The sequence below is a fragment of the Bactrocera latifrons genome, unplaced genomic scaffold, assembly GCF_001853355.1.
Source record: "Bactrocera latifrons isolate USDA-ARS-PBARC rearing strain unplaced genomic scaffold, ASM185335v1 scaffold_111, whole genome shotgun sequence".
NCBI lineage: Eukaryota > Metazoa > Arthropoda > Insecta > Diptera > Tephritidae > Bactrocera > Bactrocera latifrons.
Genome location: NW_017534531.1, coordinates 686,699 through 704,386, shown reverse-complemented (window position 1 = coordinate 704,386; position 17,688 = coordinate 686,699). Strand labels below are relative to the sequence as shown.

The 17,688-nt window shown below is 38.3% G+C and overlaps 2 protein-coding genes across 3 annotated transcripts in view; both read left to right on the top strand.

The window, feature by feature from the left end:
- Positions 1-2,931: 2,931 nt before the first annotated feature.
- On the top strand, positions 2,932-4,082 carry LOC108974004 (elongation of very long chain fatty acids protein 7-like). The gene is made up of 3 exons (XM_018941575.1): positions 2,932-3,129; positions 3,201-3,391; positions 3,471-4,082. Exons 1-3 carry the CDS (start codon positions 3,093-3,095, stop codon positions 4,065-4,067), a joined length of 825 nt encoding a protein of 274 aa, XP_018797120.1. The 5' UTR covers positions 2,932-3,092; the 3' UTR covers positions 4,068-4,082.
- A 10,933-nt stretch (positions 4,083-15,015) lies between these two features.
- LOC108973879 (golgin subfamily A member 1) overlaps positions 15,016-17,688 on the top strand; it is a 4,438-nt gene continuing 1,765 nt past the window's right edge. Inside the window, exons 1-4 of one of the 2 annotated variants that reach the window (XM_018941387.1) lie at positions 15,016-15,589; positions 15,652-16,011; positions 16,535-16,960; positions 17,206-17,304. In XM_018941387.1, coding sequence (XP_018796932.1) covers positions 15,401-15,589; positions 15,652-16,011; positions 16,535-16,960; positions 17,206-17,304 — 1,074 coding nt within the window. In that variant the 5' untranslated portion in view covers positions 15,016-15,400. The remainder of the gene's footprint in view (positions 15,590-15,651; positions 16,012-16,534; positions 16,961-17,205; positions 17,305-17,688) is intronic. The other variant, XM_018941396.1, reaches the window with a different exon arrangement.

The following is a 17,688-nucleotide window of genomic DNA, read 5'->3' as shown; positions in this document are numbered from 1 at the left end:
AGGGGACCTCGCAGGAAGCTGTCTGCCCGCTGGCTCTATAAAAGTTCAGCAGGCACCGTGATTTCGGTTTTTGGATGATACTTTGCTTTGCATTTTAGGCGACAATATGTATGTATATGTATGTTCATATTTTGTACTTGTCACTAACAGCTAAATTGCTTTAAGTGCAATAATATGCTTTTAATTATGTTAACAAGGTTGGATGCGTACTTAAATATTTGCTTACTTATATAATTGCTGGAATGCATATAATTATTTATTATGTTTTCTTTCGTTTTGCGTCAAAACAATTTCTACAACAATTTCTTTTGTATTTTTATACACGCGCAGCATGCTGCAAAAGTGTATAATTTGTAAGTGGTTCGTAAGTGGCCAGAATCCGATCGTTGCACACGCACAAATCATTCGATACGAGAGTAGCCACAGCAAAAAAGATTTTAACTGGAAGAAACCGGTTAATGACCACCGCCATCTTCATACAACTTTTACCTTAAAATCAATTATGAGTAAATTAACGGCTAATCTGTCAAAACAAAGTTAAATCGGAGCAAGAAAAGCGTTTACTTCGGCTGATTAACTTATGATCGACATAATCGGCCTACTGAGCGTACACCATTTTCGCAACACCATCACCCATCTTGAGACCAAGCATTCATTATTGGCTAATATTCGACCAAATAAATCGATTCGGCGCCATTCGCAGGAACTTACGTCGAGATCTTAAGATGAAGCCGTGAAATATACAAAATGCAAGAACTGAAGCTGCTCGACCTTCCCAGGCAACATCGTTTCGGTAAATGGGTTCTTAGAATAGAATAGAATATTATTTGAGGTAATGCACCGCGACCTAAGGTCTATTGCGCCCTCTTCTATATCACATGACCTCCCAGAGCCCCAGCAACCTGAATAGTTCTAGGAGTTTGCCGGGCGCTAGTGAGTTGATGTGATCCCTGCTGATGTAAGCAGAATCCAGGGCCTTAAGCCTTTTTCCACAGATTGCTGAGCAATCCAGGATTAGGAGTGCTGGTTTTTCCTATTCCAGGTCGCATAATCGGCAGTTAGCATAGGAGACCATGCCCATGTTGGACAGGTGCTTCCTGAGCTTACAGTGCCCTGTGTAGATTGTGACGAGGAGGCGGAATTTTTCACGGGGGAGGTGAATTAGTTCTTTAAAACTGGGGAATGGGTTCTTAAAAAGTTCGAAGAAGTTACGACGTTTTCAACACTAATTTTATTGAGCGATGAGGCCCATTTCTGGCTCAATAGATATATAGAAAGACGAAATTTCCGCATAGAGAACGAAAAGCAACCTGAAGAAATTGAACAGCTACCATTTCATACAAAAAAAAAAAAAACAACGGTTGCGTGTGGATTATGGCCCAGTGTAATCATCCATCCATATTCCTTCGAAAATGATGCCGGTGAGAACCATAAATGACGACCGTTATCGCGCCATTATATCGTCTATTTGATAACTGAAATTAAAGCTCTTGATCACATTGACTTTTGGGTTTAACAAGACATTGCCACTTTCTATACATTACAAAAAAATGAATTTATTGAGTAAGCGTAGCCGCCAGGTTCATGTGTTATCACACCGTTATACTTTTTCTGTGGAGATAGGTAAAGTCCAATGTCTATACTGACAGAATTCGCTTTGATTCACGCCTTGGAGCAAAACATCACTCGTGTTATTCGCCAGTTGTCAGCCAAATTGCTCGGACGAGTCTTTGCAAATTTAACGCAACGGATGGACCACCTGAGACGTAGCCGTGGCCAACAATTTAAAGATATAATTTTCAAAAAATTAATGCCAAGGAATATTCTTTCGAAAGATAATAAACATTCTCCATTAAATTTAAAGTTTATAAGCTTTTTCTTAAAAAATTTGGGTAACTCCAAAGAGATCACCCTTTATATCCTTAAATATCACAACTAAAACAGGCGGTCAACGAAATTAAACTGGCCTTGGCTCATCAACAAAGATAGCACGTGGACTGCTATGTGTAGTCCTTTCTGATGTCATAGAAAGGAAGTGGGATATCCGACCGCCCAAACACGACACAGTTAAGAAGGAAGTGTTGAGTGTTTTCCACCTCATCTTCCGCCATACAGTTTTGGCAGGCAACGTCCGATAGGATTCCCAGCCTTACTGCATAGACGCCAATAGGGCAATGACCCGTTAAAAGCCCCACTGCTAGGGAGAGATTAACCTTACTGAAGGCAAAGAGATCTCCTGATCTTTTGCTATCGATCTTGAGCCAAAAGGCTTTTGCGACAACGCATATACCGATTGTGTCTCAGCCCCTACCAAGCTTCCGCGAATCCCAGCTATTTAATAGTAGACCACAAGAGGATATAGGAGCACCGATCCGCTCCCATTCTACCGATAACGGCTCTAGGATGCCTGCTAGCTCATACTCAGCTTTACATTTTCCTGCGATACCGCTGTGGCCTGGCACCCCTACCTGTCTTATCACACGTTAGGAAGCCTTTCACCAGCCCTGAACGCACTTTATAAAAGTTCAAGGCTAGTATCGCCACTCTGCTATCGGAATGATTGGTCACTTCTCTGAAGAGGCTGCACTCCGAAGCAGCAAATCTACTGCTACCTTGATGAGTGCGACCTATTTGACTATTCTCTCGTAGAAACATTATATTCAAAATCGGGGCTTTGGTTCAGCTTATGCAGCATTTCAATTTGAGCGATAATATTTCTGTTAACATTATGTTATTCGATGATCAAAATTATTAACATCGGTATGTACCATCCCACATCACTAATACGGACTACTATACCTACTAATATGGTTAGTTTTAGTCAGCGCCTAACTAATATTCGGCAGCGTAAGATTTTATCACTACCTTACATTTCAATTCGTTTTGTTTTGTTTTGTTCGTAGCTTACTCTGAGCGTACAAACTCCGTTTGATATTTACAATAAAAACATTTAAGAATTTCGGACAGAGCTCGCTTTTAAACTCACATAACAATGATTGATTAGACGCTGAGCTGTTTATTAGTTACGCTGGACCCGTTTGGTGCGCTCAAATATTTTGCTTAGTACGTCCGCAAACTCTTAAAGCCTACAAATGTCGCTAAGTTTAGAAAGCATATTTCACGAGCGCGGTAATGTCAACTGGAATATAAATTTAAATAATATTTTGACACTTGTCTAGTTAATTTCGCTTAACTTATAGATCCTGTGGCCGAGCAATTGCCACTACTCGGCTCACCTGTGCCAATCATTGCGCTAACATTGGCCTACCTCGCCATCGTGCTGGTCATCGGACCGGTTTTCATGCGCAACCGCAAACCGTACAATATCAAAAAAGTGATTTTGATCTACAATTTTCTACAAGTAATCGCCAATTGTGTGCTGTGCTATCTGGTGAGTTGTGCGACAAAGTCCGTGCATAGTTTTGCAAATAATCCATGAAAAAAATTCCAATCTGTTCTCATTCTTTCAGACGATAGTCACGTTCTATACGCATCGTGCAGAAGTGCCCGATTTCGGTTGTCTAGCGAAATATTCTAACTCACCGACGCTGGAGAAGCTCAACATACGCAGTCTCTACGCTTTCTACCTCTTCAAAGTGATCGATTATGTGGAGACGATCTTCTTTGTGCTGCGCAAAAGCTTCAAGCAGGTGTCCTTCCTGCACGTTTACCATCACATCATGATGAGCACGTTCAACTATTATCTGGGTACCTATTATGGCGGTATGGGCCAATACGCCAGCGTCGTTATACTGAATTGTGCGGTGCATGGTTTCATGTACACGTATTACTTCATGGCGGCGTTGAATACGAAAATGGGTTTGTGGTGGAAGAAATACATCACAAGATTGCAGCTGACGCATTTCGTATTAGTTCTACTGCATCACTCCTATCCGTTGATCTTTCGGCCGAAATGTGAGTTTCCCAAAGGCTTGCTGTGGTTTGCTGTCTTTCAATCATTCGTAATGTTGTATTTATTTGGCAAATTCTATGTACGCACATATTTACGAAAGGGACAAAAAGCTGTTTCAACTGACAAGCAAGATAAAATTATTAAAACGAACTAAAAATATTGCAAAGTATTCGGTTTTGGAAAAATTGTATTTGACAAAATATACAACCGAGTAATTCAGCATTTATTTTGAAGATCAAAAATAAAACCAATATCATGCTCAGGACTCTCTTTAAGAATTTTCTGTCATCTAACTGCCGTCTCACACACGGTAGGTAACGATTTGTGTCTGTCGGTTCATTTCGGAGTCTTATCGCTTTTATATATTTTTCGAATTTAAAGTAACAGTGCTAACATTCACAGTTCCTGGGTGGGACACATCGCTTGAATACTTAAAGTCGTTAGCTTTTCGTGATGCAGTGTGAAAATCGGTGAATTCGATTAAACACCGTACCTACCAAACAAAGGTTAGGTTAGATCATAATGGGTTGGCTGTCACGTCATACATAGACCTCCCGATGGAGGGTCATTATTAATACGAGCTGAGGTTTATTATCGCGCAAGAGCTCACCGGGTCAAAGTTGATTTTTTATGTATGATCTGCCGAACCGAAACTTATGGTTGTTTCCTCTTAGATTTAATTGCTGCTAACATGATAATTTCATATCGCGTTATGTTCAAAGTCCAGAGGTTCCATTTTTTAACGAACTCGGAAGGCGTGGATCCAAGATTTCGATCTAAAATTTTATGACCAAAGTATCCATATTTAAGGAACTCTGATATCTTGGATCCTAGAGTTCATATTTAAAAGCAAATATCGTTTCCAGAAATTTCTAGGTGAGCTCATTCCGATGTCATAATCATGCTTAACGAGATTTACTATTATCGAGAGAATCTCCAATTGTTTTGCTGAGTTTTATTATACCTTGAACGAAATATATTAAGTTTTCCATGAAATTTTTTACTCCCAGAATTAACTGTTGCAGACCTTATAAAAAATATCGACATATATATGTATTCAGCTGATGAGCTGAGTCGATTGAGTTCACGAACTAGTCCTCTAGTTTCTGAGATATTGATCTGAAGTTTTGCACAAATCCTCTTCTTTCCCTCATTTATCGGTTAGTTGAACGGACCTTATGTGGGAAACTTTTTCATTTGACGCGATATCATCACTAAATTTTTAGCTGCATATATTTCCCAAGACAACTCTGCAATATCCGCAGACATTTTTCAGATCTTACTGTTTTAGAAAAAATATAGAATACAAACTGAACGTACAAAATCAAGTTCTTGAAAAGTATTTTGTTTGATGAGATAACTTTATAAAAATTAGGTTAATTTTTGGTAAGTTAAATGTTTGATCCTATAAAAGGGTATCTCTCTTGAACAACTTATAACGGTGGTCAACTGTGGTTTTTCGAACTAAGATCATAAATCGACAAAACGCTTTCGAATATGATATAGGTCCAGTGCTAGATGACAACGTTCGTTTCCACTCTCTTATGAGCGCGGTGAGCGTGTACCATCTTACTGGCTCATCAGCTTAGGAGTTTCCATCGATACCAGTACACTCAGACACTCACACGAGCCTGATGTTGAAGTAACATGATGCTATTTTCAGTGAAACCAGACAGTCATTGGCCAACTTTGAGAGCGAAGTATGCGAAACCAATGCTAATTTTGGCGCTCTACTGTCGAAGGGAATGTTCACCATCCAGAAAAAATAAAAGTAAATTCAAATACAGTAGTCCGGTAGTCTAAAGCTAATCATTAAAGAGAGTTCCTACCTCCAACTTTTCCCCCTTTCTTAGAGACATCTGTGAAAAAGCTCGCTGCGATTCTGCTTCAACGACTTCTCCACGTCCATATATTCTCATGTCATGAGCAGGGAAGACGGCGATGATTTCAGCGTGACCTTGTGTGGACTCTGTTATATATCTGTTATATACTCTGCTTCCCTGAGCCATAGAGCGGCACTATCCACAGGCGATTTGTGTAGAATGACATTAAGTGTCATTATTTGTGTAGTTCGCTGTGCGCCGGAGATGCCGATGAGAGCCGCTTTTTGGACACGTTATAGCTTCTTACGAGTCATCAGACGAATATATTAAACACAACTTTTGATGAGAGTTCTTATTATCTACAGCTTGAAGACATGAGTCTCCGAATAAGGGATTGGATCTTCTGAGACTTTGTACATAGTAGTATATAAAACCATTTTGCTTTTACTTCGGTGGACAGCTAAGCCACATCTATGCATTCAGCAGGATGTCACGTTGAGGTAGCCTTGACTTAACTCGTAGACGGTATTTAGAGATTTTCTTTTTACCCTAAGAGCTACGTAAAAATTTTATATAAATTAATGTAAAATACTCCCTTAATAAAAGATAGAGATAAAAGAATAATCACATGTGAAGGTTTTTACAGGATTTAAATCTAATTTGTGTTGAGGCGAGCCATAATTTTTTTACGGAGTAGGAAATTGAGAAGTAAATTCCTCTCATTCCCGAAAAACGTATGGTCCTTTGCGCGTTGGCCACGACGAATAACGCATTCGATGGAACGATGAGTTGTACGAGATATACGACGACATTGACGTAGTTCAACGAATTGAGAGATAGCGGATGTGCTGGCTAGGTCATGTCATACGTATGGACGAACACACTTCAGCTCGGAAAGTATTCGACGGGGGAATCAGAAAAAAAAGAAAGACCTCCACACCGTTGGAAAGATCGGGTGGAGAAGGATCTGGCTTCGCTTGCAATTTTCAATTGGCGCCACGCGTAGGCGGTGTCTACACCAGTAAAGATGAAGAAGCCATTCTACTCGGCAACTAGAAATCATACGCTACACTTGTGCGCCCTTACGCGCTACTGCAGACGTCGGAACTCCAAACTGTATTCATGCCTTAGCTAGTTATTTACCTGAACACAAAAGGTTATATACATATATTTGTTATATGTATATTTTTACAAAAGCTCCACGTATTTTTGACATTTTGAAATCCCAAAGGATAAATAAAAGTTACAATAATCTAACAAAGAAATACAAGAGAAAGCAATTGTAAGATTACAACTAAACTCAGAAAAATTGCTATGAATTCATACATACTGACACCACTTCGCCAAAGTTGATATTATCGAGATGGAATACGCGCAAAGCAAGGTGGCACAACGAGTCTTACTACCAATATATATGAGGTAAAATTTTCTCATATTTTTACTAGGGTGTCAGTTAGACATAACCTAAATAATTCTCTTCTCATTTTAACGAAATGGAAATATGAAGTAATAACTGTATATATAGAAATAGAAAATAGAATAAAAAAAACCTTTTTATCGTAATTCAGAGTTTGTCTCAATTGAAAGTTGACAGCATCTTTACTATGCAAAGTTCATTTAACGGTTAACAAACATAATTTCTATTATATAAGGAACACCCTAACGCAAGTAGTATTACAAACATGTAAGGAAAAACTTACTCATACGCCACGATGACCGACAACATCATCAACTTTAATGAGGGTAATATCAATAGTAATAAAGTCGATGGACCGAAAAGCACTGCCCACTAAAACTTGGAAAACAAAACAAAATATGAATGAACGCCCCCCAGTCGGACACAGATGCTTTGAGTGTCATTAATAACTGGCAAGTGGTTAACGAGTGTAGTTAGAGCTTTCTGTGCAGCTGATTAAAAGCTCGTCCCATTACGAACGTACTCAAAAGCTGAGGCAACCTCTTAACTGGCTGATTATACGAAAGTGCTGTGAAATTGGTTAGTCATTTTTTCTTCTTCAACCATAATACCATATATACCAGCTTTGCGAAAGCTCAAACGTGAAATTAGTGGAAGATTTCGGACAGCATACAACTCCTTAAATTTTAACATATATTTTTAGTATTGAGGAAGAATATTCTGAGGCCCTCGGTGCTCAGTATTTAAATAACTTCGAATTGTCTTCTGAGGAAAACTAAAACTTCGAGGGTCTCCTTTCTATTGCATAAACCCTTTAAGCTCTTTAATCTACGAAAAGAACTGGAAACTTCAAAACAAAAAATTTCAAGATAGAGTCAGAGTAGTTCACTTTTATCTACAATAAATACTGTAGACTTAGAAAAAGGAAGTCCAGAAATACAACTTCTGTTATTTTATCTATGAATTCCAGAAATAAGCTTAATGGTTGACTATTATAGTTACTTTGCGGACATCTAGACACGTCTATAGGTTGAAATAAAAAATATATATAATAAATATATTTGAATGTTAATGGTCAAGTAAGCAGGGGACCGACAAAGTAGAAGAGTTGATAGAAAGTGTGGATCAAAATAATGTCTAACAGAACACAAAATTTGCAGATCTGGGCACTTAAAGCCACTCTTCAGTTACCTTAAGAAACTCATAGAAGATTTAACAGAAATCTGTATAGCGGTACTGGGTAAGTAACCGGTAGGTGGCTGACTCTAAGGTTGTTAAAAAATTATAAGAAGTGAACCAAAGATATCTGCACTCAACGTGATTCATCTCTTTCGCTCACAGCTATCGAAATAATATAGAAAATAATATAGAAATATAGAAATATATAGCGCTTGAATAGAGAATGAAGGTTAGACCGCTTTAATAATCAATATTGTAAATGCTGATAGTTTCAAGAAACCAATAACAGACCGAGAGGCAGACATGTCGCATACTAAAAAAAACAGTAAGCTATTTAAGTTGAGTTACAGCAGGCCTTTGGATCCCTAGAATGTAATCTAACCTAAAATTTATAAAAGATGTTTTCATTTTTAATCCAAATAATAAGCCTACGAATATTCCAACTCATAGCAATTATAAAAGAGGTAATATTTTAAATATTTTCGAAAAATTTACAGTTGATTAGGCGAACAGTTTAGAATATATGAGCCTGCTTGTCAGAATTTTTTAACTTAGGCTAGTTTTCTCAAAGATTGGATAGGAATCATTTGTCAGTTAAGTTTTGGTTAAAAAAGATTTCTTACCGAAAGAAGGAATCTCGATTAAGTTAACCAGAACTTAACTGACAGACGGCTGCTAACCAGACAAACGACCCTCAGTGTAGTTGGTTTCCAAAACTTTAAACGGCTTTTTCTGGAAAGGCTATTTTCAGAGTCGATGAGAAGAATTTCTTCGAAACGGCTAGACCGTACGACTTGAAATTTTCACACGACCCTCGTAGATATTTTGTATCTTTATTTTAAAAAGGGTTTCAAGATCGAAAACTGAATTATTTTGAGCCAATAGTCCACACATATCCTTTAAGTGTGTCTCATTGGGAGCTCTGAAGAGTACGGATACTCCACTAACACAGCAAGTGGCTATGTAATTCACTAAAACGGGATAAAAAACAGTTGCTTTTCGTCTATAGGCTGCTATTGTAGATATATAATTATTTATAAATACAATATATAAAAGTCAAAAGGTATGACTACATATAACTGCATATGCGTTGAGTACACTGCGTTATCTCGGTTGTACTCAAGTGGTAAGATAATTGGAAATATATACAGGGTTTTCCAATAGGGATGATATGATTGCTAAATATCGTTTCGCCAAATTTTAATATGTAATGATTTTTTTTTTATAGTAAGGCGAAGCATCGAAGGACGGAGGGCGGAACTTTAATCCACTAAACCTATAATACTTGTTCAGAGTTCTCTATATACTCTGTATAGGTCGGACAGTTCGGACTAATGTCATTGTAGAATCTGTAAAGGTAGCTTCTAAGGCACCCATCCATTAAGTATTTGGGTTCCAAGACAATCTGGCGGATTTTGAGAAAGGATTTGGGCTTTCGTTCGTGTAAAATTGTTCTCACTCAAGAACTGAAGCCTTTGGAACAGCGTAAACGTCGTGAACCAGCTGATTTTGATTCTAACAACTTGAAAACGATAACGATTGAAATAAAACATTTTTTCTGTCAGTCTGTCGATTCTGTTGCGAAGAAAATCCTCCAATTACTTACGAACAACCAAAATTGAAAGTTCGTGTGGTTTTTTATCTAGTGGAATCAGCGGTCCGTACTTCTTTACTGTCATTGAAGACGGGGTTATGTATCACACAGCACGTGGAACAACCGAATTATTGCGAGCAAAATTTGGAGATTCGATTTTTGCAAGAAATTGTGACATTGAATGGACTACAAGAAGTTGCGATTCAACACCATTACACTACTTTTTATGGGGCTATTTAAATTCATTGGTCTTTAGCAATAAATCAGGCTCTCTTCAAGACATGCTGTTCATGACATGCAGCTTGTTTGGGTGGAAAAAGTAAGTAATTTGATATTCCAATTGTATTCGGATCCTTCTCCACCTGGTCTTTCTAACGGAGTGAAAGTCTTACTTTTCCTCTGGTTTCCCCGGCAGGTACTACATCAAATACTCTCAGAGTTTTCATCATTTAGGCCGACTTGATCTAGGCAGCGTAGCCGCTGTCTCTTGATTCGCTGAATTATGTCAATGTCATCGTAGATCCCGCACAGCTCATGGTTTCATCGACCGTAGTATTTGGCGCTGCCAATGCGCAAAAGACTATAAATCTTCAGAACCTTTCTGTCGAAATCCCGTAACGCCAACGTCAGATGTTGTCATCGTTCAAGCCTTTGTAGCATATAGCGGGGATGATGAGTGACTTGTAGAGTTTGGTTTTTGATCATCAAGAGAGGACTTTACTTAAAAATTACCAGCTAAGGCAAGGAGCACTTGTTGGCAAAAGTTATTCTGCTTTGGATTTCGAGTCTAACGTTGCTGTCGGAGAGGTCCTTTGCGATCCCGACGGCGCTTTTGGTATAGCTCAATGTCAGTTTATGCAGCCGTATTAGTTTTGCGGAGATAAAATTGAGACATCGCGGCATAAAGGCAGCTCCTATTCGTGCTGTCGAAATCAGTTTTGAAATTGACGAAGAGGTGGTGTGTGTCGATTCTCCTTCCACGGGTCTTTTCTAAGACTTAGCGTATGGTGAATATCTGGTCGTTTGTTGATTTGCCAGGTCTAAAGCCACACTGTTAAGATGCAATCAATTTGTTGACGGTGGGCTTTAATCTTTCACATCTTTCACACAATACGCTCGATAGAACCTTATTCGCGATGTTGAGGAGGCTTATCCCACGGTAGTTGGCGCAGATTGTGAGTTCACCGTTTTTGTGGATTGGGCAGAACACACTTAAGTTCCAATCGTCGGGCACGCTTACGCCCCACCATATCCCACAAAGAAGCTACAGCATGCTTCTTATCAGTTCTTCGGCGCCTTATTTGAATAGCTCGGCCGGTAATCCATCGGTGCCGCCCGTTTGTTGTTCTTCAGACAATTTTACTTCACAATAAATAAAAAATATTTAAAATTCCTTAACAGTTAATGTGTTTTTTTTTAAGTTTTTTTGATTCAGAAAAAATAATACCACTCTTATTGGAAAACCCTCTACTTGTAACTAAGTGGCATGGAAAATGCTGAGGAAATTTTATTATTTTTCTGCATACGAATGTGTCTATGTATGTATTAAAAATATTCATATGGATTAGTATTCCTACATTTGTATTAGGGTGTCCGTTGATTGATTTTTTATACACTGAGCAGGGTATTCATATTAAGTTTGTCACGAAGTTTGTAACACCTAGCAGGAATCGTCGGAAACTCTATAAAATATATAGTATATATAAATGATCAGCAGAACGAGCTGAGCCGCTTTAACCATGCCCGTCTGTCCGCAAGTTTATATTATATAATAGGTTGTCAAAAAAGTCTTGCGGTATTTTTATTGAATTTTCAATTGTTCATAAAATTTGTATGATGACTCGTGCGCAGCTCTTGACCGATGCTACGGCTGCTACTATGCCGGTCTCTTTCGACCAATTCAACGATTTTATCGCAATTTTCGACGACAGGCTTTCCGGAGCGTGGCGCATCTTCGACCACCTCTACACCAGAACGAAAACGTTGAAACCATCGTTGTGCGGTGGTAATGGAAACTGTATCGGGTCCATAAACTGCACAAATTTTATTGGCGGCTTGAGATGCATTTTTGCCTTTATCGTAGTAGTACTGTAAAATATGCCGTATTTTCTCTTTATTTTGCTCCATGTTTGCGACGCTACAACTCACGAACGATTTAAAAGAAACGACAATCAATCAAACACGTGTTAGCGCGTGAAATGAGCTTTCCAGAAAGATATAGCATGTCCCGATGCGACGAATAAAACTAGAACTACGCGCTCTCAGCGCCAACTAAAATACCGCAGGACTTTTTTGACAACCTAATATATTCGAACTAGTCCCTCAGTTTTTGAGATATTGATCTGAAATTAATCCAAAATAGCTTATAGATGCCATAGAAACTGAACGAACGGGGTCAAGAGCTTGTATGGACAAAAAATAAAGCTTCAGGGCCATCTGCAGTCAACTTGGGAAATATTGGACACCCTAATTTACATACATAAACATATATCTATGTACATATGGCAGATGTATCAAATAGGCAGATGCTCTTACATATATATATACTTATACATATATGTATATATGTATGTATGTATGTATGTATGTATGTATGTCTGTAATAAAAGTAGTCTAATAAGCAAGAAAATGCGAGCAATCGAATTGAACGTAACACAGACAACAACAGCTACAACAATCAAGTAACAATAGAAATCTCAAACGCCCTTAACAAAGGACATGCACATAAATGATAACAAAAAATGGAAGGAAGCAAACCCAACACACACACGCACACACTCACAAATGCTCATAAAATATAAGCATTCAATTTATAGGTTGTAGTTGCCATTACACACACGCATATATGTATACAAAGGCACATAGCCCTAAAACTACAACTACAAGTACAACTTTAATGCGACGCTGTGGAAAACACCGGAAGCCGGAAGAAAATCAAACAACAACAAACTACACAAATACATAAAAGGACGCAGAGCATAACTTAACTTCTGCCTTCGCAAATGGAGATGCTCCGCTGAGCAAGAAGACGAAGAAGAAGAAAAGCATGAAGAAGAACCACACCGAAAGACTTGAGACTTTGTCCACAGACCGCTTATCAGAGCTCAACACTAGAGCGAGCGATTTTCCCTCGCAACGCCGCTGACTGCAGGCGGAAGTAGACAGTCTTGCGCCGTTGTAGGCTGATGTTGCCAGTCAAATGTAGTTGTAAATAAAAATAATAAGAACAAAATACAATGAAAAAAAACGTGGTGGAGCAAAACGGCTTGGCTGAAATATTAGACTTATTGATTGAGAGGAGGCCTGCACACATAAAACGAATAAATTTGTGGAGTGCTGGTAATGGTCGAGTTATTTGGAATTTATTTGGATACTGACATAGCCATTTAAACTATCTATTACCTATTTTACTGGAAGACTTTTGATAATAAAATTGTGCAAATATTTGCAGTTGTTGTATTTCATGTGGAAGTGAAATAAATGAGAGTTGTATCGAGAATATTTCAGTGACACGTGCGAGTGAAGAGTTTTAGGCAGCGAAACAGCATATTTGAAATTGAATTGGAAGTCTGGTGTTGTCCTTAGAGAAGTGAGCAGCTCCTTTATGGTATGCGAACCCATCGCGACGGATGGTTCGTGTCCTACCATGTTAGGGGATGCTGCGGATCGGGTGAACTTATCTGTCAGTTCATTCCCGGCTCTACCTTGGTGACCGGACAACCAGATAAGGTTCATTTGGTTATGTTCTGCTAGACTGTTCAGTCTTTCTCTACACTCATTTATCATGTTGGTGGTTTATCTCTGTGCACAACCTTATGGCAAAGACTTCTGCTTGAAAAATGCTTGAAAAAAAATCCATAGGCTTGGTTCGTGATCCTACGACCCTGCACCGATTTTCTCCGACATTTTCGAGCCGTCGGTGTACCACTTGATTTTACTATCCCTTAGCAATAGATTGAGAGTAGAATCATTCCGTTCAGCCTTGCGGCTAAGGTTAGCCTTGAACTTCTTGGTAATGCTGTCCTTTGGGAGAAAAGCCAATGGTATTACACCACTTAACTCTTCCATTCGCTGGGATGACATTACCTTACCTCGAGACACCCTACTATTGTCATTTGGAGAAGTGTGTGTTTAGCTACCCAACCGATTACGAAGTGAAGTGGTGTGAGATCAAGCATGACTTCAACTGTTGCCATCGGACAAGTGCGCATTGCACTCGATATGCAGATGCAGCTTTAATAATTGAAGTCCTACCGAAGTTTGATTATCGATCGCTTGATAACGCTGTACAACCACCTAACAATCCTTGGCTTGCAGCTCCAGAATTTACATGGAATCCAGCGTGAGACCAAGATATTTGACCGTGTTGGTCCTCTCTACCTCACTGACCCCAAGGGTAAGGTTGGACGATGGTCGCCTTAGAGGTGTTGATGTCCAGCTCAAAACCACCGCACCAGGGAAGAATTTCAACCCCTTTGTATTAAGTCGGAAAGAGTTTCCTCGAATTTGCCTTTTTTTTACAACGGATCCAATTGTTAGTTAGAAAAATTAGTAGCTCGTCCACGAAAAGCCTCCATAACGGTTGAGATAACAGTCTACCCTGTGGGCAGCCTCTTGAAACAGGAAAAAACAGAAACAGAAAGTCAATGGGAGAAGCTACCGAAGACCCTCCTTCCGAAAGAAAAATAAAAAATTACGAGATATCTTTGGACGATAAAAAAAAGAACTGGGAGAGCTTCTTAGATTAGTCCCATGGATCCCTAGACACAAAGGTGTAGAAGGCAACGGCTATTTTGCCATTCCCACAACAGTTGGGGGTAAGTAACCGGAAAGAACCGGGTTTTTATCTGCACCGGCTGCAAAAGCCTGGATTAAGTCATGTCGAATTGTTTCCAAAGAGATAAATTCCAAAACCAGGAGTATTAAAATCAACAAACGCAAAATAAAAAAAAAATATACCGACAAAAAATAATGTTTGCAGGTTGAAATTATTAAGTTACACGGAATTAATTCTCTGTGTCACCCTGTACACAAGAAATGCTTACGTGATTACGATAAATAATTCACTATCAACGTAAGTAAACTTCAATCAGCTTTGGACGGACGGATTAAATTTTTCGATGGTGGAAAACATAAAAATACCGACTGGTGTGTGATTATTTCCTGCTAAGCTGCATTAGCATAACTTTAAACGTAGCTAATTTGCATTTACGATAACAAAAACCAAAAAGTATAGCAGTCTGCTTTAACATTGCGAATGATAACAGTCGAAAAATCCAGTGTACATAAGCAAAAAATACCAATACACAAAAGTGGTGAGGCAGAAGTCGATGACAGGGAGTAGCAGCAAATCGTAAGACTCGCCTGTGCCGTTTTATGAAATGTAAATGACGGATGTGGCAATTGTTTTACACAACATTATTACTGCACTCAATTACACAAATAAGACTTTATTTAAACAGCGGCATTGAAAAATGTTTGCTTCATTAAAAAATAAAATCAAAGAGGAGACAGGTTCAGACGTGGCTTCAACAGCCACGAATACACGGCACATCAACCATAACAACAATCGGATACGCAGCCGTTTCTCATCGACATTAAGTGTAAATTCAACTAATGAGGACGCCGGCGGAGGTGGCAGTGTGGACTCGCAGAGTTATGGAGTGAGCGTAAACATATGATATTTAAATATGCAATTAAAATATAAACATATAACATTTTTCAGGCGGAACAGCTCTCCACATTGCGTAGTCAATGCAATGAGCTTACCACCAAGGTGACAGATCTAACTACACGCTTGCAAACAATTCAAGAGGAGAAGACACGCATAGAAAAGACAAACGAAATCCTATTAGAAACTGTGAAAGTAGCGCAAACGCAAAAGGATATATATTGTGAAGAACAGGAAAAGATACAAAATCTACAACAAAGCGAAATTGAGAAATTAAAAAATCTATTATCATTCCGTGAGCAAGAAGCGGTTGATCGTCTAGCAGCTATGCGGCAAAATCAGCAGCAAATTGAAAACTTAACCGCAGAACTTGAACGACTGAAGCAATATGAGCCCATGGTCGAGGATTTACAGGTGAATAAGTGTGACTGTTTGCCAGTTTATGTGTTTTGTGCGTTTCGATATATAATATGTATATACAAATGTATATGTAGCTGAATATAGGCTTTTAAATACCGCAGTGCTTATCAATCAATTTTTTGTTTCTTGTTTATTTAAGTAATATCTATTGGCTTTAACAGTAAATTACGTATAGTGCTGCGTATACTTTTAGCTACCATACTACAGTTGCTTTGTTGTTGGTTACAGACTGTATTATTTAAGAACTTTCTTTCGCATTAAAAATTCAACATAATTTTAGTTTGCCACAACATTGTCTACGTTTTTCACATTTATGTATTTTATTTCGCCAAATAAAAAGAAAACACTCTATGCTTTATACATTTTGGTGTACAGTTAAAGTTGACGCTGACTCATGCTGGTACGTATAATTGTTAAGACGGTGCGTGGGTATGTGTATAACTACGTTAGCATATCTACAGCTTAGCTTATCAGAAATTATATATACCTGTTAACATTGCTAACATTTTTCTTACAGGATGAATTGGAACGTCTACGTCACTCTTCTCAACTGGGAAAAAATAACTTAACCACAACATTGGCCGCTGTTGAAGAAGAAAATCGCCATTTAAAGATGCGTCTACAAATTATGGAACAAGCACGCTTGGACGCGATTAATTCATTCAGTGCAGACGAGAAAATGCAAGCGCTAGTGCAAGAACGTAAAATGCTCGAACAGCATTTAGAAGAAGCACATCTGCAGCTATCCGATATAAAAAGTACATGGAGCGGTCAGAATTTGTCATTGGAAACGCAAGTTAGTCGACTGTCAAAACAAGTTGCCGAAGAGACGACCGAAAAACGCAAGGCGCTGCGAGCACGCGACGATTTAAATGAAAAAGTCAAGCAATTAGAATTCGAAATGTTGAAGCTAAAGGACGATATGAAGCAGCGCGAAGATAAGGTATGTTATATGGCAGCATGCACCAGCCGCTTTACCAAACGGTGCAGTGTGTTTTAAAGTAAGATTCGATTAAAAAGCATACGAATGAGTTTTTAATTTGGAAAAGCTGTGTACGTGTGCATGTGTATACAATAATTTTGAAAAAAAAAAATGGCGTGAAGCAAGGAAGAAACATTTAAAAACACGTAATATCGATTTACTAAATCTGTAAATTTTGTAACTAAAACACTTCTGTTTTTTTCCAGATAAAGTTGCTCGAGGAGGAGATAGACGAATTAAACATGGCGCTGAAGGAATGTCGCGAGGAGAATGAGCAACAAATTATTTATGAACGCAATAAGGCTGTGAGTATACCCGCTGATGTTGATGATTTGCAATGGGATAGCATGTAACTAACCAAACAAAATGTTTTAAAAGTATTTAATGCCACAACACACGTATTGAAATTTCTTAAATTAACCCCCTCACGTTTCACCAAATAATTGCTCACTTTTAGAGGCATACACATTTAAATAATTTACAAGCGCCAACTAATGCCTTTTTTCTTACATTTGTTAAGTGTTTTACGTTATTAACTTATTTGTTAAAAATTGTATCAAGCTTAATTATGAATAAATAATTTATTTTCTGCCGAAAAATGAGATTTTAATTACAATGCAAGTATTATATTTCGCAGTAATATGTGATTGTTATATTGTTTTTATTATTATTTTTATTTTTTTAATAGT